At 34.3% G+C, this 27,502-nt stretch overlaps 1 protein-coding gene across 1 annotated transcript in view; it reads right to left on the bottom strand.

The window, feature by feature from the left end:
• Nucleotides 1-2,982: 2,982 nt before the first annotated feature.
• SEC24B (SEC24 homolog B, COPII coat complex component) overlaps nucleotides 2,983-27,502 on the bottom strand; it is a 33,175-nt gene continuing 8,655 nt past the window's right edge. Inside the window, exons 4-23 of the mRNA XM_015811099.1 lie at nucleotides 25,227-25,307; nucleotides 23,850-24,040; nucleotides 21,643-21,818; nucleotides 20,208-20,310; nucleotides 19,576-19,702; nucleotides 15,650-15,759; nucleotides 15,433-15,545; nucleotides 14,814-14,932; nucleotides 14,398-14,453; nucleotides 13,642-13,848; nucleotides 12,845-12,968; nucleotides 11,752-11,910; nucleotides 10,898-11,071; nucleotides 10,582-10,692; nucleotides 9,427-9,602; nucleotides 8,902-9,039; nucleotides 7,400-7,504; nucleotides 7,124-7,216; nucleotides 6,701-6,804; nucleotides 2,983-6,336 (exon numbers count right to left, since the gene is read on the bottom strand). Coding sequence (XP_015666585.1) covers nucleotides 6,222-6,336; nucleotides 6,701-6,804; nucleotides 7,124-7,216; nucleotides 7,400-7,504; nucleotides 8,902-9,039; nucleotides 9,427-9,602; nucleotides 10,582-10,692; nucleotides 10,898-11,071; nucleotides 11,752-11,910; nucleotides 12,845-12,968; nucleotides 13,642-13,848; nucleotides 14,398-14,453; nucleotides 14,814-14,932; nucleotides 15,433-15,545; nucleotides 15,650-15,759; nucleotides 19,576-19,702; nucleotides 20,208-20,310; nucleotides 21,643-21,818; nucleotides 23,850-24,040; nucleotides 25,227-25,307 — 2,582 coding nt within the window. The 3' untranslated portion in view covers nucleotides 2,983-6,221. The remainder of the gene's footprint in view (nucleotides 6,337-6,700; nucleotides 6,805-7,123; nucleotides 7,217-7,399; nucleotides 7,505-8,901; nucleotides 9,040-9,426; nucleotides 9,603-10,581; nucleotides 10,693-10,897; nucleotides 11,072-11,751; nucleotides 11,911-12,844; nucleotides 12,969-13,641; nucleotides 13,849-14,397; nucleotides 14,454-14,813; nucleotides 14,933-15,432; nucleotides 15,546-15,649; nucleotides 15,760-19,575; nucleotides 19,703-20,207; nucleotides 20,311-21,642; nucleotides 21,819-23,849; nucleotides 24,041-25,226; nucleotides 25,308-27,502) is intronic.

Raw genomic sequence — 27,502 nt, 5'->3', positions numbered from 1 at the left:
TTTAGACACCAGTTATATGTTCAGTTAAAAAGATGCCTTTGAGGTTCAATATTTCCCCCCAAATTATAGCCATCGCAGAACCTACACCAAGCTGAAATATTTTTCCCCTGGCCTTCCTTGATAGAGCATACTATAAAGGTATAAATGGCTATACAGGTAGTCCTCAACTTATGACTACAATTGAGCCCAAAATGTATGTTGCTAAGTGAGAAATTGGTTAAGTGAACTTTGTCCCATTTTACAACCTTTCTTGCCAAAGTGAATCACTGCAATTGTTAAATTGGTAAGACGGTTGGTTAAGTGAATCTGGCTTCCCCATTGACTTTGCTTGTCATAAAGTTGCAAAAGGTGACCACATGGCCTTGGGACACAGCAATGGTCATAAATATGAACCATTTGCCAAGAGTCTGAATTTTGATCATACGACCATGGGGAAGCTGCAATAGTCGTGTGAAAAATGGTCCTAAGTCACTTTTTTCAGTGCCATTGTAACTTCAAAGTGAACTGTTGTAAGTTGAGGACTACTTGTATTAAGGTGCTTGTAATGTCTGATGGTTCTTAAGCTTTTGAGTTGGTCTGTAGAGTTGGAAGTTTCAGCAGGTAATCTCACAGGTAATCTCACAGAATGGAACTTGCCCATCTGTAAAGCAGCTATCTGATGCAACCAGACTATCCTCAAGCATTTCTGCTAGCTCCACATCTACTTCATTTTATTTTTCATGAGTAACTGGTCTACAGTTGCCCATCATTTTGATTTATAAAGGAAGCTTTCAAAACTTATTGGAAATAAAAGTGATGCTGGAGGATAGAGATATTCTTTAGAGCGTGCCAGCTTCCCAAATGCAGAAAAGTAATGGGCGCCTTGCTCTCCAGGACGCTGGCAATTCAAGCATCAAGATTTAATAAACTAGCAATCTGTTTCCATAGTAACAAGTATCAAATGGGAACATTTCAACCTATGTATGAAGAGGGTTAGACTCATTCTCCTAAACAGAGACCTTTGATGCCTATCCATATCACTGATTAATATTGGCCATTATACAAAGATTATACTTTAAAATCAAATAATATATGTAACTATTTGAAAATTGAAAATATAAAATCTTATCTATATTGAGAGCATCCTCCAGTATCTTTTGAGATGGGCCCCCAAATTCTTTATATCCTCTTAAAACCTCTAGAAATCACACAAAGCAATAGCTTAGAACAGCAAATAGTACAGTTTTAGGCAAAACTATACATAGGTTAAACCAAAGTCAGGCTCCATAGAAATTTATTATATAAAATACATTAAATATTGAACTGGTTGCAATTTTTTTCTAAACTATTCCTTACTTGTTTGGCGCATTACCTTTGAACATTTCTAAGTTCAATAACATTTTCCCTAAACAAACAAAACAAAAACATTTTGTGTTTGGCCTTTGGGAACTGACTTGATATATCTTGTATTCCTCTCTTTCAAATAATCTGCCTTGAATATACAAACTAACCTTAAGTCACTTTAATTTGGTTTCAATGCACATTCCTTCCCAACTAAAATACACAATCTGGGATTAGTTCTAAATATGTACATAAAGTGCTGTAAATGGTGTTATTATGTGCATAATACATTATTTTGTACAATTCTATATCTGAAAATGATCAAAATAAAAGACTTTTTTTTTTTAAAAAAAACACATCCATCTCTTTGTGTTACACTCAGAACATAGTGCTTAATATACTGTAAGTAGTTTCTCACACTTCAGACTCTGACTTGAAACAAATCCATGTTGGAAATGTGAATTTGCATTTGGTTTCCCATTTGGGAATTAATTCTCTAGGATTCACCATCAACCAGTTTAAAGTGATTGTCCACAAAGTGTTCCAGGGGATTTGTATCCCAATGTATGCCGAGTCCTACTTGCAACAAAATAGAAACTTGTCAATGATTTGATAATACAAATGAAATTTGTACATTTTGGGGAGTTTGGGAGGAGGGGGGGCTCAAAGCATTTTTCCTGACGTTATTTTGAGTAGTGTCAAGGATCATATACAGTAGTCCTCAACTTACAACAGTTCATTTAGTGACTGTTCAAAGTTAAAATGGCACTGAAAAATGAGACTTACGACCATTTATCACACTTACCTTTGCAACATCCCCATGAACATGTGATCAAAATTCAGATGCTTGGCAACTGGTTTATATTAATGTTTCCCAAGGTCATGTGTTGATCACCTTTTGCAACCTTCTGACAAGCAAAGTCAATGGGGAAGCCAGATTCACTTAACAACTGGGTTATTAACTTATTAACTACAGTGATTCATTTAACAACTATGGCAAGAATGGTCATAAAATGGGGCAAAACTCACTTAACAAATGTCTCACTTAACAACAGAAATTTTGGGCTCAATTGTGATCATAAGTCGAGGACTGCCTGTATATTTTGGGCAACAGCCTAAAACAAACTTCCAAAATAGCTAACTACATACTGTATACATACCCCATACACACATTTTAAATATTCTGTTGAACCAGTATGGCCCACAAGAGGCAGTTATACTGTATTTTAGCCATTTTTATCAATTCATATTCAAAACTGCATCCACTGGATTCACTTGTCATAAATTATGTTTATCTACGTGAAACATTTCACATCAAAATGTAGATACATATAGTCTATAGACTGCCTTCCGATAGCAAAACATACCCACAAAATTCCAAATATGCCTACTGAATCCAAAAATATTAGAGGTAGGTTGATGTCATACTTTTGGCTGGAATTATTAACTGAACAATATCTGATGAACAGAATTGTACATAGGGTTCTACTCATTATTATATATCTATGTTCTCAAGCCAATACAATATGCAATAGTTAGAACTGGACCAGTTAGATACATACCCATTTAATTATACAACACATTGCTGACTTTGGATCAGACATTTTTGACTTAAAACATGCATATTCTGAACTCTTGGAAAAAAAACAACAATAAATAAGTGGCATTTAAGATTCTCTTTAATATGCAAGCTTAACCCTTCTACTTATCTCAATACAGAGAATAAAGTCAGTAGCTCAGTTCAGCTTGAATATCTATACTTGTATCTCCATTTTGAAATACAAGCACAAGCTTCACACATGGCTTGTTAAGGATGTATACTTTCCAAACACAAAAAGCTACCATTAATATACATTACTACAAACTCCTTTACTTCTAAATAGAGACATGTAATGTGATAATGATAGCCCTCCACTATGTCAGCCATACATCAGTAAAACCAATACATTTGGATTTTAAGTAAAATATTCTGGTTTATTTCAATGAGCATAAACTAGCTTGAGCTTAATTAACTTCAGCTAAGAATTCTTTCAAATACTGCTGCTTATGTAATTTCTCTAAATACATAAAATTTAATGAATTAACAAGCTAGAAAAAAACCTGCTTTCCTGCCCTATGTGAATGTATTCACTGCATGGTACTACAAAGCATAAATTCATCACCTCAGTCACAATGATTCAGAGGCAATAGAACTGATCACTCCTATGGTAGTTAGCAGTAGAAACTACCTTCCCAGCTCAGGCATTGATTCACATTTACAATTTTAGCAGAAAATATTGTGCTAGCATGAAGATTATACATATAAAATGAGCTGAACAGTTAACATGCTTATTATCAATACTAAATTCAAATCAAGCAAGAATCCATCAAGTATAGAACCTTTTAGAAAAGGGTTAATTTTCAAAATTGTGTTTAAGGCAGCGGCTATGTGCACATACGTACATGAAATCAGCCCATTAACCATAAATCAACCATACAGGTTGGGTTTGTACAGTCTACTGGGCAACTACATTTTAGTCCAGGGCATGCTTCAAAATGAAAACCAATGAGTTGATATTAACTCACCATTCTCCACTTTCATCTGATCAACCTGTGGAGTATTTTAGTCAAATATTTGGTTTAGCAGTTATGGAGAAAGTTGAAAACATTGACTTGAGATACTTACCAAAGCTATCACAAACTTCATCTTTTCTGCATAACCCTCTAAGAACCAGTAAAAGTGGTGAAAGAAATTGCATAAGCAGAATTGAGGCAACAAGTCTATAGAATTAAATGAGGAGCTACTACCACTGAATTCAATGGAGCATTTTTTTTCCTGAGTAGAATATGGTATAAGATATAGGACTGCACCACAAATAAAACTAAGACATTCTATCAATTCTCTCTTTTTTTGAATCTTTAATCACAAGGCATTGAATGACCTTTATTTGCAGAAACTCTTACAATTTATGATTCTGAAATTCAGCTAGTAATTTTATGTAGCACTTACCTGAACTCACCCATCTTTATGTTTTTGGTTCTACTGAACTATGAGGAAGGATTACAAGTGCTAAATATTTTCCATCTAAGAGGCAGCAAACACCTTACCCAAAGCAAAATACTGCTCAAGTATACTTTTCATGACAATTTTTATATATAAAATATAGAAGAATAAAACTTTAAGTATTGTTTTACAGATTCATCTACCATACATCATGGCTTTGGATGTTTCTAAATATTCAGTACTAAGCTCCACAAGAAATTATTCAAAAAATAATTGTTGAAATCACACTAAATGCATCTGACACATTTATGGTTCCATATAACATACATTTTCAGTCAATTTGTTTACCAAAATATTTGAGGCATTATATCTCTTCAAAACACGAATGGTTTAAGTTTAAAGTATTAGGTATGTGCTTCTTATTCTGATGCAACATACTTCGATACATACCTAAAATATGCCACAAATAGAAGAAGCAGTTGATTTTTTTTTCTGAGAAATCCTTTGGCATGCTTTACTAAAAGTTACTGAAAATGTAGTCTCCGGACTGGTTATTCATAAAGCCAAAATTGAAAAGTAATTGAACAACTTTGTTGCATAAACACATTGTTACAAGTAGAAACATACTGGGACATAGATATTTCTCAGAATATATTAGTGCTTGTTATCTCTTTTAAAAAAAGAAGTCATTTTAAAAATAAAATTTCATTGTATAGCTCTAATTATTTTTAAGAAATGAAATGCAAATGTGTAATCAATAGCCCTATTTAGACTTTATGTGCACAAAAGTTTTAACTTTAAAAAAGAAAAGAAAAATGCAGGCAAATGTTTGGATCACCTGCTGGAGAAACATCCATTTTTTAAGTTCAGTTGGACTTTTCTTTAACATCTTATGGTGAAGGAATGAGAAAACAAAGAATCAAGAACTCTAAAATATTGCAAAAATACCTAAAATAATCTAAGGCTAAAAGACACTAGCTGCCACTAGTTAGTGTCACAAGCCAATATATCTCTAATCAAAATCCCAACCTGAATTCAATATTCCCTCTGGAGGCCTATAAAATATTAAACATTCTTTAATACAGCAAGACAAATTTGGTATTGGTTTTTAAAATGCAGTAATCACATAGAGATAAAAACACATGATCAAGCAAATACTTTTAATTAGCTGATCATAAATAAATCCACATAAAAGGACCAATTAAATGAGTTACAAAGTTTACATTTTCCTATGTGGATTCAGATCTGTTTTAATATGCACTAGCCAACTCTTATTGTTTAACTGAGATAGTGATTTGTAACTGACCTACCAGCACCACAGCAATCAAGCAATTCATAGTCCTTAAAAAAAATTTTTTTTTACAAATGTTAACGCTGCTGTACATTATACATATTTCTACAATTTTGTAAGTTGTATTAAAATTGTATATATTCTTCACAGAGAAAATGGTAAGCTTTCAAAAGTGAATTATCTCTTTTACAAATTGATATAAACAACATGGAGCACTGCCTTTTGGCATCTCTGCTGGATATCATCTGGAAAGGCTATTAAACGTTAAGATGTTGAGAAAGAGACTCTCTGATTTTAGATTTCATTAATAAATACTGTTCCACACTGCCACATATGATCACCAGCTTGAAATAAGGAGAAACCTATAGTGTTGCACTACTGGAAATGCATATAAAACCAACTGAAAACATACTACTACTATTGGGTCATGTCCATCATTTTTATACAAAGCAGAATTGTAAATTCATTGGGCAATGTGTATTTTGTCCTTTCACAACTGGAAGTCTTTGTATCTGGATACTAAAGAATCTATGCTTGGTTTTAATCACTTCCGGTGTGCTTCGCTGACAGGTGACATTTGGATAAAAAGTCCATAGAGGGATTTCCCCCCCTTCTATTTGTTTCGTCTCACTTACAAACTTGTTGTTGAATGTGAAGCAAAAATTCATAGTAAGAAAAAGCACCCTCTGTCTTGTCTTCAATTAATTGCTGAAGAAAGTCCGTCTTCGCTGGACTTTCATCCCTGAAACATGGAGGAAAAAAATAAAAATTGTTTGCAGGAGTCAATAGAAATAAGCTGGATAAATATTCTGAGACATTCCAGTGTCATTTCAGTCATGCCCACCAATCCTTCTCAATTCCTACCTACTGTTCTTCAGCTTTCATAACAGATGCCTTTCAAATGTACCAACTCAGGAAATATTTGGGCAATTCTTTTCTTGTAAACAATAAGCTAATTTATAAACCTGCCAAGGAGTTACAGATTTAAACATGCATAGCATTCCTGAACACATTCTTTTAAAAAGCTATCCAAAGAACAATTTGCCAGAAACTTCCTATTTTATATAAGCAATGTTGCCTTTTGGATGCTACATAGGAATACTTACTTAATTACTTGAAGTACTGGGTTTAAAGTTTTACTATCCTTCAGCCAAGATATAAAGGACCTGGTTCGCTCTGAAGAAATATTATCTAATTCTGGAAGCTGTGTCTAAAAAATGCAATGTAAAATTAAACACTTATAATATGCTGTTGTATCTAATACAGTGACATTTTTATTACACTTTCAGAATATGTGATAAAAATATAATTTATATTTATTATTTTCATCTTATTTAAATGCTGTCTTTCTATAAACAAAATTCTTAGAGAACTGACTACATCATAAATAAGAAAATAAATTATAAAGATGGGAATCAGAATCAGACAATCTTTAATAAGGACTGAGAACTACTTCATATCCAGGCCTGCATGACTCATCTATAGCCTCATATTTGGAAGTATTAGCTGGATTTAAAATAAGTTCTTACCAGTTTTTGAGGTACTGATGAATAATTTGGATATCCAAGCACATTTTTAATGAAGTTATTATCACAACCTCTTCCAAGCCAAATGTAGAGGATCTAGAATGTGTTACAAAGTAATTAAAATATACATTTTTCTTTGATAACATATGAAGTCATCAAGATTTATTGGGATAAAATAATCCTTAAAATTGTTTTAAAGACACAATACAATGAGGAGACAAGCACAGGAAACTGCTGTATCAAACAAATAAAAAACAAAGTTTAAAACGGGCAACTCACCGAGCCACAATCCATAAGAAAAGCTCCTTCCCTTGTCAACTTCTCAGCAGACAGTCGCTGAAGAGGGGGCTGAGGTACAACTCTGTCACTGACATGTATTGCACCCTATAGGACAATACAATTAAACTCACAATATAATTCAATCCCACTGTAATTATTCAGTACTGGGGCAATGCGTGCTCATCCCAAGTCCCCTCCCTGCAAAAAACAGCACAACATTTTACTTTTTAACCCATGCTCAGCTTTTGTATGGTTGATTTTTTTTTTGCATTGATGAACCTCAGAACCCATTTTACTGTTTGCTAGTTGTAAAGCATTAGGCAGCAACTGCGGGAGAAGAGCCAGCAGAGGTGGGGAAGGGAGTGGAATTAAATGTGTTATCAGCTTAGAGTCCTTACATTGCCACAAACAATTCTAGTCCAGCCCCCCCCCCCCTTAAATTCCTTCAACTCTTATCTAGCACCAATTTAGTGCTGACCATTAGTTGACTAGATTCTTGTGTATGGGGTTGAATAAATCTTCTGTGCTGCAACTTGACATATGGTCCTGATCCTTTGCAACGGACAACAACTGTAGTGGTGTTTTTTGTTATTATGTTATAGTGTTGTACTTATTACTGCAAGGCATTTTCATTTCTTAAGCATTTAAAAAAGAAGAAGCAGTAAAATTTATGCTTGCTTGCCTGCCTGATTTATTTTCTGGCATAAATATATTGTTAAATTCTAAATGAGGAATATTAATGAGATTACCTCTTTCTTTCTAGTCTTTCTAGTCAACTAGTGTTGACTGAGTTCTTTGGGATTTATTTCAATAATTAAAAATGATACTTTACTGAATAAAGAATCCCAAGATCTTTTTTGTTAATTGATTCTTACAGGGTTGTTTGTTGGTGAGCGATCTGTGTTTCCACTGTTTCCTATAGGATTTTAATTTAACATGGAGGCCAATTTCCCACAGGTTGAAAGGCTGGTAGCAACAAATGCTTGCCTACTTTTGGGGCCCTCAAATAAAGAAAACAAAAGAGGAAGAAGGAACTTGTTTTGAGTTTCTATTTTTTCCTACGGCTAATATATTGGAAATGTTCTACATATTTTTTTTCTTCAAATACACACCACTCAAATAATTTAAAGCTTCTTCTACTGTAATACAGACAACTCAACGTTGTGTGGCTGTTTTATTCTGAGCAGAAAGTAAAATACATTTTTTTTTGTTTCAATCATAATCCTAATTTTTAAAAAAATCTAGTTTGTACACTAGAAACAACTTTTAAGTTTGAAACTAGTGTTTTGAGTTGTGCTACAAAATACACTAAGAGTCAATGCAAGCCTTTCAAGACTAGGTGAAAAATTAGCTAGTTTATTAACGACACAGTGGAGCAACAGATGTGTATGCAGCTGTTCAAGATGCTACTAAAATAAAGATAGCAGTGGGCAGACCACCTGTTTAGCAGAGATTACAATTATACATTATGTATACATATATACACACACATACAAATATACCTCATCGGTAAGCTTGTCTATCCTATATAAACTGGGGTAGACAATCTTCATCAAATGAATCAGAGGCTGACTTTTTATTTGGCACATAGCATATATGCGATCATCCAGACGTGTACTTGTGCCTGTTCTAAAAGCTTTCTGTAAAAAAAAATATGAGAAGAAAAATATTGTGTTTTTATTGTAAGATTAGCTAAGAACACCTAAATGAGTAACTGCCTGGCAGAATATTTTCCCACTTAAGTTGCAGATATATATCACAAACTTTTGAATATCTCTTAGCTGTTATTATAAAACAGTGTAAATATTGATTACAGGTACAGTCTTGATGAGTAACAATAGTATTTTTATATATCTTTAGAGAGTATGAAAACTAAGCAAATTGATGATGTTATTCGTTCTACGTTACAAAAAAGCCCACTAAAATTACAAAGATATGGTATTCAACCTATGCATTTCTATAAGTCATCAAATTTCTGTAATCAAAACAGATTTTAACATTTACTTCTTTTGAATTGCTATTTATACCTGTTTAAAAAGAGCCAAAATATACAGAGGAAACAGTCTGAGAGAATATGGAGCAATCAAAGAAGATTGTTGGAGGTTTGATGCTGTTGACATATATGCAGACAGCGAATCTACGACAGCGTTGGCTAAAGCATCTCTAGCATCTGACAAACTTGATGAAACAGATCGATCCACAGCTGTGGAAAATGAAGTAGTAGCAAATATTATGAAGGAACCACATTTAAAGAGGCAATGAAAGTATACCAGTACAATCTGCTGGCACATTTTCATTTTGCTAGATAGCTTTGAAAACATCCAATTGATCCAGAATACAGCAAACAAGACTAAATTATATTGCATTAAAGGATATCTCATATCTCATATTTACCTAAAACCCTTTTAGAGAGAAGAAAAAGGTCTACAAACAATAAATTGTAATGTATTTTTTATCTTACGTAGCAGCTGTAAAATAAAATTTGAAGTTATAAGCTCTATATCAGGGTGTCAAACTCGCAACGTCATGTGCCATGTCGTGACGTATTGCAACTTTTTTTCCCTTGCCAGCAATGGGGTGGGTGCAGTTTCGGCATGAAGCACCCGGGCTGCGGGCCGGCAGTTTGACACCCCTGCTCTGTATCAATTGAGTATGTTGCCATTAATAAAGTAATTGTTTAGCATGTTGTACTCACTGGATCTGTTCTGTATGCATTTACAGTAACTGTGTTACTACACACATTCAAGATGACGAGAAATTAATAAACAGTTACCAAGTTATTCTCTAATTGCAAACTAAATATTAAAAGTTCTCTTATAGTTTCAAGTAGTGGTATTTTTTTATTTATTATATCTAAAGCTGCCCACATCAACAAATTTCCATCCCCAGATGGAACACCTGGGTGGTGGAAGAAGTTGTACCCAGGACTAAGGAATAAAATGAATTTTCTAACCATGCCGGATGTTTAGGGCACTTATAGCAGTTCTCAATATCAGCCTGTTCCCCATCCACTCCCAAAATTGGGTTTATTTCTCTCTGATGTACAGTATATAGTGATCATAATATCACTGACTACAGCCCCTGTAATCCCATGGCTGAGCAGAAAAAGGGTGCATTCCCACTGCCTAAACATCTCGATGTATGTACTTTTAACTACAAAAAAAAATTTATTTTCAACTTACCCATATTAGCTAGGAGGCATATAATTGCTTGTACATCTGCTCCAGCATAAACATCCAACAAGGAAGTCACTACAGGCAAACAAAGTGTATGCACCCTAATTCTCCGTTCACCTGTATTAGAATCAACCACATAGTGATAAATATGCAATGTTTATTTTTGATCCAATTTTTAATATACATTTACAAGTCACATAAGGGCAATATGTCAGCTACTTCAAATCAAAGGGAACACTTGTTTTTAAGCCATCATCCTTTATTTTTTTATTTTTCTATAGAAAAGATATTAGAAACAATTATTATGCTTTTCTAAAATTACCTTTGCTGGAAGTATACAAAAGTGCTGTCTGAAAACAAACTAGTGATGTATCTGTGAGGTTTTCTTCAATGGACATCTGCACTGCAAATCCAGCATCAGGATTTACATTTGCAAGTGACAACAAATCAGTAGATCGCACAAAAAAGTTACCATGAAAAGTATGAATGGAAAGCCCTAGAAGAAAAAAAGCAAAATTTTCAGTTAACATTCCAGTAACAAAGGCTGATGATAAATATACCTATTAACATTGTCATATTAAGTGAGTTTAATGGTACTTTTTCTCTCTAGAAAACTGCAGACTACAACAGTCACATTTGAAGACAGAATATGTACTGAGGATAGGAAACATTTGGGCAACTTAACAAATTTGTTTCCTCTGTTTCCCCCCAATCCACCCCAGGCATGAGAGAAAAGAATTTACAATGAATTGAAGAAACTGGGAACAGTAGTGGGAAAAATGGTGCAAAATAGTAAGTGTGGGCTTCACCCCCATCCCAAAAAATCTGCCAGCAAATTTCATAAACTTTTGCCTTGTTTCCGAACAACTAAAAATGAAGAAGCATGCTACTTGAAAAAGTAGCTAACATAATGCATGTATTATTTTAAGTCGGAAAAAATACTACCTACAGTAAATACAGTTCAATTAGGAGAAAAATCATCATAATCAAGGTAAGGAGGCACCAACCTCCATAAGCCTTCTTTTGCAGAAGTGATGGAATAACCCTGAACTCCTGCAAAAGCACTCAGTTCCAGCTTATGGAATTAATTTTTCTGAGTGACTCTATATCATTTTTTAAATACACACTCTGAATGATATTGGCATATTCCAACTAAATTCATTTCAAAATCTATACCTTTTGTACATCTTATTCTCATTACAGCTTCAAATCCAATCTTTCGTGTAAGGTATCTTTTAAGATCTTTTTGCAGTTTTTCTGTTTGAAGAGGGTTGTGGATATGATGGAAAGATGGGTAATAATAGATGCCTCCAGCTGAATATTTGGACATGCAAGCTTTATGGGAAGATGAAAAAATGGTTAATATCCAGTCAATTCAGGCAACCCATTTTCTATTTTTAAATATTCATCATCTGGAAAACAGAACATAATCATTTTCTAATATTTGTAGGAAGTTCTTTAGCATCTGATAGTGTTCTTAACAATGCAAGCCTTTTTCTGAAGAAAATCAGGTGAAGACTTTTGATATAACATATGAAATCACAGTTAAAAACTGTTGCAAGGAATGAACTGCATAAAGATGATATCAGTGGTGCCTATTTTAATTCTTGTACCATCTCTTTAGACATTTCATAATGCATTTTTCCTTTGTACTTAAAAAAAAAATCTGAAGTATTACTATACACATTAGATACCAGCAGTGTGCAGTCCTTGGATCTAAGTGAGGAAGCTGTTCCAGAAGTGGAATGGACTGGTTGTATCTATTGCAGGTTCTGAAAGAACCCCAGTCTCAAGGAAAGTTAATCTTTTTAAGACATCACTGCTAGGTACAGGAAAGCACGCTCAGGCCAGATCCAAAGTAACCTGTAATCAATACCTGCTTAACCTGATTATTCTATCAACATAAGTAACAATTGTAAAGTACAGTAACAGCTTCATAGGTGTTTTTCTTTATTCCAATTACTTATGACATTTATACACTGTCTTTTTTCCTAGAAATAGTTTACACAGTAGGCTTCCTTTGTACATTTCACAACAAGCTTGCAGAATCATTACATGAGCCCGATCAGGTGTGTGAGATAATCAGCAGACATAAGTCAGCATCCCTTACAATATTTCAATTTTTGTGTGTGAAGTATTAAATATCTTCTTTCAATGCATATATCTGAGCAAACCTGTTTTGGAACTTTATAAATTTTTTTGACAAATTAACACCAAAAGTTTCTCAAAGCCTTAAACTGTGGAGTAACTGCAAGTTGATAATCCTTACCGAGAGAAGCCAAATCAGAATACTGTGAACTTAAGAGGAACAAATCCACAGCTGTCTGCTGTCCTGAACAATCTAGTGCCAACTTTTTATAAAAATCTGTTGCAGGTCCAAGATGTTGAACAACCTAAAATAACAACAAAACAGGAAGATTATTGATGCAATAGAATAAAATTGTGTTTGTCTAAGCTATCTGCAAATTAAATACACTGTTAACATCTGATTGTTATGTATATATTAAATATTAAGCCATGCAATAGCTGAAGCTATATATTAATCTACAGAAATATAACATTAAAAATAAATAAAGTATAATCTATTACATTTCCTGATAGAAAAAAATGTTTATTTTTATCTTCTAATAATTAGAACTTATTATTGAGACAAGTTCTCCACTGAATGAGAGAACTTTGCATTTAGGTCTAGCAAAGCAACAGTGGAAATTCTTACTAAGGGCTTATCCTAGGTATTAAATCTGTTACTTATATTACATCATGGGTTCCCAACCCCCGGATCACGGCCCACGGCCAGGAGCTGTTTCTGACCAGGCTGCAAAAGTGGGGGTGAGCGCATGTGCGCATCCCCAGTTGTGCGAGCAGCGGGCAAGCGCAGGCACTCCATTTCCATTTCCGCTAAAATAAGAAGGCAAGGACTACATTCACAGATTCCAGTATTTCATCAAGCATCACACACAGTTTGAACACTCAACATTTGGTTTGTCAGAATGAATATGGAGATTCTCAATGACTGTGTCACATGCTTCCAGCCTGTCTAATTAATTCCTTATCTGAAACAAATACCTTGGTGCTTGATCTTTGATTAGGATCTTCCCGGGATTGTAGGTATCCTGTGCCCACAGAAGGCAACTGTGTCTGAAACACAGATACACGCCCACCAGTTGGAGACATCAGTTTAAAGGCCGCTTGAAGAGCTGGACCTAATGCACTGTGTGTTTCTCTTGTGTAGGTAAACATATTTGGTAGTGCATTCAGTAAGTCTTTAATTAGCTGGAAAATAAAATGAGCAAGAACGCTGAAATCTCAGCAATATTTTTAAAGCATATTATTCAATACAACTCTAGATTTCTAAGGAGTCCATTTTCAGCTGTGATCTATGAATCTGATTTTTCTAAATGAAATCCAAGATTCCTAAGAGCAGAACACACTCACACACTCACATGCGCACACACAGCCCTGTGGTGCTTCCTCCAGGGCACACTGACCTATCTGTATAAATTTCATCTGTGCTATGCCAGCTAGTCTTTCCTTTTTAAATCAAGCTCTGAACTATTTTAAATCAAGCTCTGAACATAGCAAATGTCTTGTTTTATCTGATCAAATCTGATTCTCTAAACCATACAGAATCGTAGAAAGCAAAGCCAAAATGTATATTCTAAGATGAAGATGAAAATATGGTTGGAAAGATGCAGGTCTTTTAAAGATACCATCTTATTATCAATACTAATATGCTAAATTAATTTAATCAAAAGCAAAGAAGCCACCTGGAATATTTTCAGTTTAACATTTATTGTTGTAAATGCTATTATATTTTCTTACCTCTTTACTTTCATGCAGATTGGCAAGTAGACAATCAGGCATAGGCAGGAAAACATCTATGGAGAATACATGTTTCACTTTTGATTTCTTATGTTAATGTAATATAATTTTAAAAATTTAGTAAAATAGCAAAAATGGTCAGATACAAATGTACTGCACCTCTACAACTGAATTACATTTCGGAATACGTTATTTCTAAACTATCCTAGTCTGTCCTGCCTGGTTTTTAAATTAACTTGCAAACATGAATTGTGAAAAGAAAACATTCAATTCCATTATGATCAAACTAGTACAACTGAAATAGTATTTTCTACACAGTTGTATTATTCTGTAACATCTTAAAGTGAATTAACTCATACTGAATTCTGTGTTACTTTTTCTCATTTTTATTCTTCCAACTGTTCAGATAATCTTACCATCAATTTCTGAAACAATGAGCATCTGAGGCTGTGATAATCCTTCCTGCAAATTGTAGAATTGAACGGTGCTATCAAATGTTATGAAGCCAATTTTTGTTCTTGAATCTCCAGGCAACCTTTAGTATTAAAATAAAACAAAAACAAATATGTCCCTACAGTACAGAGATATATTCTAGAGTTTTTAATGCTAATAAGTGATCATTAATTTATCTTAGAAAATAATATTCTCCCAATTAACACTATCTAGCACATTATTATGAATGAAGCCTGAACATAGTTGGTTCAAATATTTTCCCACCACCACCTTCTACTTGTTTGATAATTAGAAAACTAACTCTCTCAAATTGCAGCTAATTGTGCTGGGGTAAGATATGGAAAAAAGGTAAGGGGAAGTTTAAGCTCCCAGTGCCTAGTTCTTCATTAAACATAGGGCTGAGCATGATGCTAAAGAATGTCCTATAGTACACTCTCACCCAGGAGTTCAGTCTAACATCTACTTGGAGGTCACATTGTCATTAGACACTTCATTTCAAGAGGAAAAAAACACACGTTCCATCCAATCTTCCTTATGCTTTAAAAAGTATTATTATGTCCAACAAATACAAAAAGTTCTTACTTGTCTAAGTTTTCCAGCAAAGACTGACACACAACTTCTAAGTATCCAGCTTCTATTGCATTATGGGACACATCAAACACAAATAAATATACTGCGGGTTGAGGAGGACGAAGCTGTAAGATAAGATTGATTTTTACTAATGTACTTATTAAATCTGTTATAGCCTTAAACAGGTTTGCCATTTCTGTAGCCCTCATTTTTCAAACTATAAACTTACCATGTAGTCTGAAGAAGCAATGAACTCCACGGTAGAATTTTGGACCTCCGGACGCTTATGAGGCTCTCCATAAGATCTTGTTAGAGGATTGTACATAAATTCTTCAGGAACTAAATTATAAAATAAATGTATTTCATTTAAGCCACTGAAGTACCTTAGTTTTTCATATACAGTAGTGGCCAAAATTGTGGAAACCTTTTGGGAAAAGTGTACATTTGAGGTTTGATGGCTAATAATACCACTTTCTTTTGGAGTAGTACCATAAAAGTATATATCAATGGAAAGATAATTTAATCAAGAATGTAACGCAATAACTTTTATGAAGAATTTGCTATTAGAATAGCAGTTATAAAGAAGAAAATTGAAACACGTAGAAAAAATGAGATATACAAAAATTATCACCATGTCAGTTAATACTTAGTTGGGTAACCTTTAGCATAAATCATGGCCTTACAACGTCTTCCCATGGAGTGAACCATGTCCTTTAGTTCTGCACCTGTTATAATGTGAAACCAAGATTGAATGATTGCTTCTATTAACTGGGTTTTATTGCTGGGTCGCTTCTGACTAACAAGTTTCTTTAGTCGGCTCCATAGATTTTCAATTAGGTTAAAGTCTGGGCTATTCCCAGGCCATTTCAGCAGTGGAATATGATTATCTTGAAACCACTTTTTGCACACAGCAGCAACATGACATAGAGCTGAATCCTGTTGAAATATAAATGCTTCCTTGTCTTGAGAAAGATCATGTGCGGAAGGCTTCAGTTTGGGCTCAAGTATTTCATTAATGTATTTTTGGCTATTTATATTCCCATTAATCACATAAATTCTGCTCACTCCAAATAACACTGTCCCATTGTTCCTCTGTCCAGGTAACATGGGTTTTAGCCCAGTTTAGTCTTTTCAACCTTTGTTTGAGAGATAAAAGTGGCTTTTTTCGTGGAATTCTAGATTTTAGGCCAAATTCCTGCAGTCTGCACCGAACAGTCCTTGCACTCAACTTCACATTGCATTGTACCATTTCATTTTGTATACACCCAGATGATTTTCTTCTGTCACGTAGGCACAGTCTCTTAATTCTTCTATCATCTCTTGCTGTTGTGCATCTTTTCCTGCCTTTACCAGTGTGGTTTTGTAGTGACTGAGTCTCCTTATACCTCTTCAAAAACTTAGAAATGCCACCTTTGGTTAAGTTTCCACCAATTTTTCTTCTAATTTCTTTATAACTGTAGCCTTGTTCACTTAATAATACTATTTTGCATCACTTTCTGGGCGACCAGTCAACTCTTTGCACCATTACTTTAATTTTATTACGTTTTACAAGCTCACTAAATGAAAGAACACAAAAAAACCCAACCAACTTGATAGCGATCACATAACACACTGACAAATGTCTTCCGCTCAGCTTCAATACATGACATCAATAACTGAATCCTACTGTGATCTGATTGGCTCATTGCCAAAACAAGATGACACCTGATTGGCTCTCTAAACACTCATGCTCATTGGCTACAATCAGATGAAGGAAAGCTACCTGATATCAACCTAAGCAAGCAGTGCTTCCTTTTTCTGGTTATTTGGCTATAACTTTTAATAGAATACATATAATTGAACAAACTTTGTTGCCTTACATTCTTGATTAAATTATCTTTCCATTGATATATAATTTTATGGTACTACTCCAAAACAGTGGTGTTATTAGCCATCAAATCCCAAATGTACTTTTCCCAAAAGGTTTCCACAATTTTGGCCACTACTGTAGCTACTAATAAAGTTAAAAAATGAAGAAATCAGTATAACAAACCAAATAGAAGAATGCAACAGTGCATAAATCTAAAAACATAGAGAACAATTGTTACAATATCTGGAAAAAGATTTTTTGATACTACTGACTTGAGAAAGTTGGAACATTAGTATCGGGTTAGTTTATCTATGAAAGGCACAACTAAGCCACTTGCCCCATCTCATTTAATAAGCACAACTGCAGGAGGAGCTCAGATAACATTCTTCCAATAACTAGGGATAAATGATATGATCCAAAAGGAAGGTTACTTTAGAACAGGGGTAGGCAACCTTGGCTCTTTTATGACTCGTGGACTTCAACTCCCAGAATTCCTGAGCCAGCATGGCTCAGCTTGGAAACTCTGCCTTTCCCCTCAGCATGGCTGGCTCAGGAATTCTGGGAGTTGAAGTCCACGAGTCATAAAAGAGCAAAGGTTGCCTACCCCTGTTTTAGAATGAATAATTACAAGATTATCTCTGTTCAGGTAGGGTTATGAACAGCAATTTAAGTTCTTATTTGAGAACAGCCAGCATACAAATAGAATGGATAGACAAATACACAAAGGCACTCCAGGCTACTAGAGTCAATTGGGCCTCCAATGCAATGATGAACTCAAGTACTCCACATCTGTAGTTTAGCAAGCGATTTCTACCCAGAAAAATCACATTTATGCTACCCTAGATATACTACCAGAATACCTATCTCATCTGGCTCTCACTTTATTGTGCCTAATCCACACCAATGTTCTGCCCAAGCACTCATTCAGATTATCAATGCCCTCCTCAAGATTAGTTGAAAAGATGAATAGGATATCTGCACATACTTTTGAATCACATTCTCCTGCCAGATTGGGAAGATCATATCCAGAATCTTTATCCTATGACATATTTTGAGCTGATGACAAAGCAGGTCAGCTTTACTGTTTTAACTGAAGTTCCAAGCTTCTGTGGAATATATACTTACATTGCCCAGAACAGTGGTTCTCAACCTTTTTTTTCATCATGGACCCCCTTTAAATACATTTGTGGCCACAGACCACCAAGACTTAATTTTAGATTTAAATCATAACATTTCTTCAAGCCTTCATGGACCCCCCCGTGACATCGTGATTCCTCCCCAGCGTCCATAGACCACAGGTTGCAAACCACTGGCCTAGAGCAATCATCTGAAGCTTCTTACCATCAACTACAGGATAATTTCCAACAACTCAGCTGGCAGATTGCTGAACAGCAGGAGGGGTACTATATAAGCAAAAAAAATCTTAACTAATTAAAACACATTCAACATGTTGTTGTCTTCTTTTTCCTTCATTCTTGCTTTCTGCTACAGCAGCAAGTACTGAAAGTGATGGTACAGAAGAATCTTTGCTCCTCTTTTCTTTTTTAAAGTTTTATTGAGTTTTATAAGGTATGGGAAGGGATGGGGCGAGTATAGGAATTGAGGTTCGGGGTGGGGATCAGGATTGGGACAGGGATGGGAAAAACAATGGGGTTGCCCCCATTAACATTTTCAAGCTTTAGCAAACAGACTATTGTCTGGGTACATATGTTCAATAACACTAATATAATAGTAAATAGCTATAATGAATATGAAAAACGCTAGTCATAAACAGTATCAGTTAGTCAATGCATATCATTCATCTTACTAGTATATATTCATGATAACATATCACATTCATTTCTCACTAGTTCATTTTCCTAACCATTGGTAAAAATTATCCCATGTTTTAAAATAAACTGAATCTTCTTTCTCTTTAATCTCTAAAGTCAATCTGTCCATTTCTGCACATTCTAAAATTTTCTTAATTAAGATCTCTTCAGATGGTAAGTTTTCATTTTCTCCAATATTGGGCAAATGCTATTCTTGCTGCTGTCAATATATGCAATATTAAATATTCCTTCTCCTTCTCATACTTGGCTCCTAGTATTCCTAACAAAAACAATTCTGGTTTAAATTCTATCTGTATTTTAGTCATCTTTTCCAACCATCTATGGTTTGCTCCTCTTTTCTGACTGCCACCTGATCTGCCATCAATAGACATCCTTCTCTCAGAAGAAGATCTCAAAATCACACAAAGATGATCCCACAAATAACCTTGGAAACTCTGGAGGCATTGGATATATTGAAGAAGGATTAATACTTACCATCATTAACTCTGTAGCACAGATTACATTTCCATCTCCTTTGGTCAATAAAAGACACAAAAGGATTGATGTAGGTTCTGCAGGATCTACACCTCACAATGGTGTTTGATGTTATCACAGGCAATTGCTAAAAAAGCAACAAAATTCTAGAATTGATTTGAGAGAAACCGTTTTTGTAAGTTTTTTTTATCTTACAGCAATTTAAATTGCCAGCAACAAATGTAAGTTGATTATGCACTGCTCAGAGATTAAGTACTAGAAACAAGTATTCTTCTATAGTAAAGTAACAATTAGTAAGCTGGAGAGCCCAGCCATAGAAGGTAATACTATACAAACTAACACTGTAAATTAATTTTTCAAGGTTTACTGAAAATCACTGAATTCAAGTAAATATATTTAAATCGGTAAATGTCAATATTATCTTGAAAATATTTTCCCAATTTTCAGTGCTATATTTTTGTTTAGTTATCTGACCCATTAACAGCCAACACAATTTACAGCTCCCATCACTTAAAAACTATTACTGTACTAACATAAAATTTATGTACTTCTGTAATATATAAATCAAAAACATGATAACCTTATTCAAGTTTAGATAAATAAAATCTTGTGGCAATAAAAAGTTGTTTTACCGTTAGATCTCTGAAAGGGTGTAGAAGCAACCCCAAGGGAAGTTTTGCTTTGTTCAACAGTGCCTGAGTCTGAGGAATATTTGTCAAAGTGCATCGAAATGAGCTACAGAAAAATCACAAACACACATTTCAATTATTTTGAACAATACTACTGATTGTTCTATAGAAAAAAATCCTAAATGTTCAAGAGACACATTACAGAGTTTGCCAAAGATCCTAGACAATCCAAAATCGTGTATTGTATATTCACTGCTCTTGTGGCCTGAAAACTCACTGAATGTATAGGACAGTGTTTCTCAACCTTGGCAACTTTACAATGTGTGGACTTCAACTCCCAGAATTCTCCAGCTAGCAACGCTAGCTGGAGAATTCTGGGAGTTGAAGTCCACACATCGTAAAGTTGCCAAGGTTGAGAAACATTGGTATAGGAGAAGGCCTACTGAGGCTAAACAAGACAATTTATTACTAGAACAAATGTTTTAAAATACAAAAATAAATTACAACATATACAAGAAATGTGGAATAGAGAAATATATGTCTTATCTTGCCAATCAATAAATTTAGGCTTTAAGGAAGTCAGATATGTCTATTGAAAGGTGGGAGAGGGTCCGCTCGCCATAGTATCCAATGCTGCTTGAGCAGGAGCTGAATGTCCAGAACACTCAAATTGGAATTACTGCCTTCGTCATGGGAGGACGGCTGTAAAGAAATGTGGGAATGACCTTAGGGAAAGGGCAATCAGACAAGAAAGGAAGGAGCCCCAGTAGCTTAATGGTAGAGAAAAAAAACTTAGAAAGGACTCCCCCCTTAATGGATCAAGCAATTACAAGTGGCACTGGGAAGCTTTGTACTTTCATCCAACCAAAATATGTGTACTAAATTCTTCTTTGCTTAGATAAAGTTCTACATTTTGAAATTAAACCCATTAACATATTTGACCTGTTGATATCAATACTTATCTGGAAATAGATAACAATAAAAATTAATATTCCTGTTTCCCTTCACATGTACTAGCTTCATATCTGACTTCACTATTTGTCATTCTACAGCATTCCAGAATAAAATGTGGAAAGACTAAAAAGAAGTCTTCTTAATTCCTTTTAATCACATGTTTTCAGAACAGTTTTCAAAGTGACTTGGTACATATCAATGGCAACCACAGAAAACCATGACAATGTGAAAATGACATGTGTGCAGTGATGTCATTATGCAAATACTACCCTTCTGGAGTTGTCTTAACACCTGATGCAACTTGTGGTATTTGATTATGTAGTCAAACAAATCTCATCATTTGCCTCTCTGCAAATGTCCAAGATATCCATACAATGACTGAATTTCTTTTGTTGAAAAATGGAACCAGACACATTCTAAGGCCAGTTTTTCAGAGAAATTAAACTGCAGACACGCAAAAAAATATATGTCATATTATACCTACTCTGGGCTGCAGTTCATTTTTTTCAGATCAGAGTTCAGATTAGGCGAAGGAGGTGAAACTGGAGCAATAGGTAGAATATTTCTTTCCTGAATAAGATTCACTGGTCTCAGACTCTCTGGCTGCTGTATACCAAGTCCTCCCAAACTAGCTGATAGTTGATTCATGGTGGGATACACCTGGAAAAAAGACATTTTTAAAAAGTATTAAAAATTAGCCATTCAACGTGGCTAAAAATTAATGTCTTGATCAGAATTTGTTTAATCTTCCCCCAGTAATATTTCCCAGGGACTTCAACTCCTATTCCCTATGTCACAGCACTTAATTTTCCATCCCAATTTGGTTGGATTCAGAAGACCACTTTAAAATAGAACCGAGTGGAAGCTCATTTTCCCCCTCCCTATCTCTTTTAAAGCAAAATGTCCTCTTCATAACAGCTGTTCACCAGCTGCTGAGTAAAATAAAAAGTGAGAGGGAGCAAAAGCAATCCGGTATCAAAAGTCAGATGGATAAACATTCTGTCCCAACCGTGCCCAATTTTCAAATCCAAATGAAAACCTGGTGGTGATAGCAGTGGTGGCGGTGGGATTATGGACGCCTGCCAGAGGTCAGCTACCTTTTACCAACTTCTACAAGTACATCTCCGTCAGCCTATAAGCCATTTTTCCCTACCTCCTTTCAAATTCATACACATGTAAATTAGACTTGCACAGATCTACTAACAAACATTTTCACCTTCACAATTTGTATAGTTTTCTGTTTCTGAATAAATATTTAGAGGTGATTGACACCCCCTACCCTTTCTTAGATCATCTAAAACACAACCCGAAAAAAATGCTTTATATTAACAAGTTACAAACTTGCCTATCTTGTGGGTAATTAAATACTACTGAATATAACAAAACATGCATACAGTGCAATATGAATTTAAGGATGCTGCAGATTGAATTGTGCACTATTTTTTTTTTATTCCAAGTCGTTTTCAACGGGCCTCCTAAGCCTAAGGTGCAGTATTTAAGAGAAATGCGACAAAAATATTTTGTATGCAATGTGAATGTTCTATATGAATTGCAGTAAGTTTATCTGAAGTACTTAAAGCAAATAATTTTCATTTATCTAAAAGAAAAGAATTTAAGTTACATTCTATTGTACAATTCAGACACCATATAAATACCTCTGACAAAAGACAAGAAGTCTTTAAACTGCAGTCTAATGTGCAGTTTAGGCTGATTAAGGATCCAAATCAATTTATGTATTAGCCCCCACTAACTTTCTCCCATAAAACAGTGGAGCCATTCTATCAATTTTGTTGAAATATCAGCTCCTTCTCATTTTTTAAGTGTTCAACTGTCCATTATAAAAATTACAAAATCACTTTAAGAAATGACCCATATTCATTGCTTCCATTCTTACACAGTCCTTTTAGATTCTAAATTGGTGGATTACGACTGCTTTATTTTTTATTGATCACTTGTTAATCAGACAGTGAACCATTTAAGTGGAAGAGTTCTAAGGAAAATAATTAGAGGGAACTACTGTTAAGCAAGATTATGCTTAATCTTGTCTTTATAAATGCTCTTTAAACTAGCTGACTATCCAGCTAGAGATATAGTAATAAATGTTCTTACAAATCAGTTAGGTTTCTAAGAAAACCAAACCATTTTTTCCACTATATAACAGGCATGTCAAACTCGTGACGTCATGTGACGTCGCGCAACGTATTGGGCCGGTTTTGCCATTACTGGCAATGGGGTGGGCGCGGCTTCCATGTGACGCGTCCAGCCCGCAGGCCAGCAGTTTGACACCCCTGCTATATAAGATGATAACGGGAATGGTAAAAGCAGGTAACTGAATTTTCTAGCTTCAATTAAGATTTTCTCTTGCTATAAGCATTTTGAATCCTATCTTTTGCTAGGGAAACAAAACCATTTATTTATGAACTCGTTTACTTCATTAAATTTGTTATGGCGAGCTGCTTCAGTAAGTGTGGGGCAGATTATGATGTCCAAATATACAGGTAAAAGCATACAAGTATACATTTAATATGAAGGAAGTTTTTCTTTAACTGAAATACAGAAAGTAATTTTCTAATTCAAAGCATCCACATTCTAACTTTAATCGTGCATAATGAAACATTCTTTCTTATTCAATTTATTTGTCACAAGCTTCATCGGGGACATAAAGTTTTGGAGAATTTTCTGATTTCTAACCTGTGGATACTGCGAAAATCCAGAATTATATCCAGAGTTACTTGGCTGCATGGCAGGGGATGGCAAAGGTGGTGTCACATTCTGGTATCCTGGCTGAAGAGGAGGATACCCACAACCAAATGACTTGGAAACTTTAGACATCTGAGGAACAGAGGAAATAGGAGGTGGGCTGCTTGCTGCAGAACATGTTTCTAAACAGGAAAAAAAGGGTTACAATTTCTTTCTTTCTTATAAAATGCAAGCATCAAAATACACGGAGCCGAATGTTGAAACAAAATATGTTCATTATTAGCAAAGCTTTAGACTTACACAGGCTACATCCTTTAATGAATAAAATAAAAATAAATGAATTTGTTTCCAAACCCATGAAACAAATTATGTATAACTTTTTCCAATTGAACACATTTCAAATTATCCAAACAATACTTTTAGCACATTTTAAAATTATTTCAAACCAAACAGCCAAAGAAGTGAACAAATTATTTTCCATATTTAACTGATGTTGACTTTATATGACAGCCTATTTATCTTCACTCTTCACTGGATTATAGTGTCAAGGTTCCGGCTAAGGATTCTTAAAGCAAGGTTTATTTTAAACTACATGGGATAAAAGAAAAGGTATAAATGGAACATAGCATTTGATTTGAGGTTCTATTTTGACAATATCATAAATGAACATCTTTGATTTCGGCCATTTAAGACATACAACTCGATCTGAAAGGAAAAAGCTAGATTTCTTTCTCATAGTGATGAACTCCAGGAGCCTTATAAATGACCATCTTTGCTGATTTTAAAGAATGGAATTAAATTTGCCACCACACAGATCATTTTGACAAAATAAAATGCTGGCAAACCTCATAAAGAAAGGTGGATCTAAATGCTTTTTATTTATTTTTCTCCCCACAAACAGAAATCTCTCCCTCTCTGGTAGGCACAGCTGATAAGCAGAGGATGAGAAAACTAAGAAGTATGACTCTATTTCTGATACCTGTTCATCTGCTATGACAAAGTTACATAAATATTCTATGTCTAGAGCTAGCATCATTATAGTTACGTGACAAAATCTTTACGACATACTTAGTTCCTTCAATAATTTGCTCCTTCATGGAGACTTTCATTTATATAATTTGGCAGTAATACAAAGCCTTTTTGACACACTCTTCTTCTGGGAGGTTTTTAACTTCCTAGTTTAGCTTGCAGCCCTGGAATTTCCCAATGATCTTCCAACCAAATATTAACAAACTTTATTCATAATTAATTGTTTTTTAATTCAGTAAAGGTTGGCCAGATGCAGCTATGTGGATGGCCTTATTACTGTAAGTTGGTTTTTAAAAAGAAGTATTGATAATATTAATTATTAAACAGAACACAATTCACCTGGATAGCCATCACCTTCAAGAGCGTCATAATTGTTGAGAACAGGAGATGCGCTGCTAGTAGTGGAAGAGCTGTCAATAGCTAGAGAGAAAATACAGAAAACATTCAACTGATAACACCTGCATGCGGATAGATGAGTAACACTATCTGCTATGAAACTGTAAATATCTTATAGGAAATTGCAATCTGTTGGTAATTTTATAAGTTACTAGAAAACCTCCTTTTAAAGAACATCTGAAATCAACTGAACAAATATATTAGCACCTATTCAAGTACACCAAAACGTTAACATGGTAAGAACCAATTAAGAAAGCATTAATCTGAAAAGTTAGCAATGTTTATTGTTGTTTTATAAGTTTTAAGAAAGAATCTATATATTATGTCTCCCTATTCAGAAACTTCTGAGTTAAAGAATTACTTTTAAAGATGAATAAGGACAATATATGTTTTGAACGCATTTGCAGATGCGTAGCTATGAGAGAAACAATAATCAAGGACTTTTTGCAAAGGATTCCCTTAGTGCAGATTTTCTTACGTTCATATACATATTCAAATAACCTCCTTTAGAGATAGACATTTAATGGGGATATATCATTAAATGCAAACACAAACATTCTTTGATATTTAGTAACTATAAACCAAAGACACAATGGTGTTAATCCATGCAGGGGTTCTGTTGCAATAAATGTGCAGCAAACAATGCATACACAGAGGGGCTCCAAAATTTTCTTTCATCCAATGAAAGATTTTTTCTGTTGAAGGAAAAATTTGGGCAGAGGATGGGGCCTTATGACTATTACAAACCATTACTGTGCTCTTTGGTGAGTGCTGTTAAAGTGCAAAAGATAGTATCAGGGATGATTATGTTCGAAACATTAATCTGAACTTTTCATATTCTTCCAACCATTAGGCCCACAAAACGAAGTATAAACATGCAGAGAAAATTTGACACAAACACATGCCTGAAGAGGTGGTGGGCTGTATGCCTCAAAAGATTGTGCTAAAATCACCATTTACATATATTACTTGACTAATTATGACAGAAGCATTCAACTCAAAGGTTGCTTTCTTATAAAGACTTACCAGGAAGTAAGTCCTACTGAATTCAAGTGACCTTTACTACTTCCTAGAAATTTAGAAAATGCCAGTGTCAATGTCCAATGTATAACAATTGTTTATTATACTGGGATATTACACATCTGCTGTGTAGAAGGTGAGTAAATACTACCTGTCATTTGCCAGATGAGTTTCAGCAAAAAGATAAAACTGAAAACCAAATTAAAAATTAGGTTTCAGTATCAACATTCCAGCATTTATAAACTTCTGTATTTCAGCAGACTCCCAAAGTTAAAAAATCTCCAATACATTTTGTAGTACTCTAGAAAAATTCTTACACTGCATTGAATTCTCCAACTTTGCAAGCAAATGGATAAAATATTTGAGGAAGGACAACCTTACAGCTATCCCACCTCAATTATGAATACATTTTCTAATTCATTTGTGCTTTTATTCAGTCTTTCAATAATCAGAATAATAGAAGATGGAATACTATCCTATTACTATACCAATCCTAAGAAATATGGTGACCAAAGCAGCTGGAACAGAAATTTCATAATAATCTTTTTGATTTATAAATAGCTTGACTCTCTTAGTATCGACTATGTACACAAGACTGAGTATATTAAACAAGCTGATCAATAATTAATATCAATTTTAATTCTTTTAAATGAGTTGTGGAGATTAACTGCACTATATAACTTTGTAAAAGTGTCCCTAAATATTAACATGTGGCATTGGTGGCTCACATCATTTTATATTACATAAAACAAGGAAAATGACAGTGCAGAAACTTTTATATTCTATTATGAAAAAGAATAAACCTATGTAAATAAAAACAAAACAACTTTAGCTTAAAAACTGCACTGAAATTTCCAAATCTCTAGGATATTCTTGAAAGAACATTTTTACATGCTAAGTTGGCAATAATGCCATACATATTGGGGTGTTCTATACAAAACATTTACGCATAGGTGTTTATTAAAAAAATAATTGTTTTTAAAATTTTAATTGTTTTAAAAAAGGGTATTTTTGTATTTTAAATTATGTTGTAGATATGCTTCTTTTAGTCAATCATCTTTTGATTTCAAGCATCTTCAAGTTCATTTTTCTCAGATGCTTGCCTAAATTTATTAAAACTGAAATAATCTACACATGATAGGCACTGTCTCTCTTTCAGGAAAAGCAGAATGGAATGTATTGGCAATGGTTAACAATTT

The sequence above is a fragment of the Protobothrops mucrosquamatus genome, unplaced genomic scaffold (genome assembly GCF_001527695.2).
Source record: "Protobothrops mucrosquamatus isolate PMUCROS unplaced genomic scaffold, P.Mucros_1.0 scaffold_4, whole genome shotgun sequence".
Classification (NCBI taxonomy): Eukaryota; Metazoa; Chordata; class Lepidosauria; order Squamata; family Viperidae; genus Protobothrops; species Protobothrops mucrosquamatus.
The sequence above is the reverse complement of the archived record's forward strand: the minus strand, read 5'-3'. Positions and strand labels throughout refer to the sequence as shown.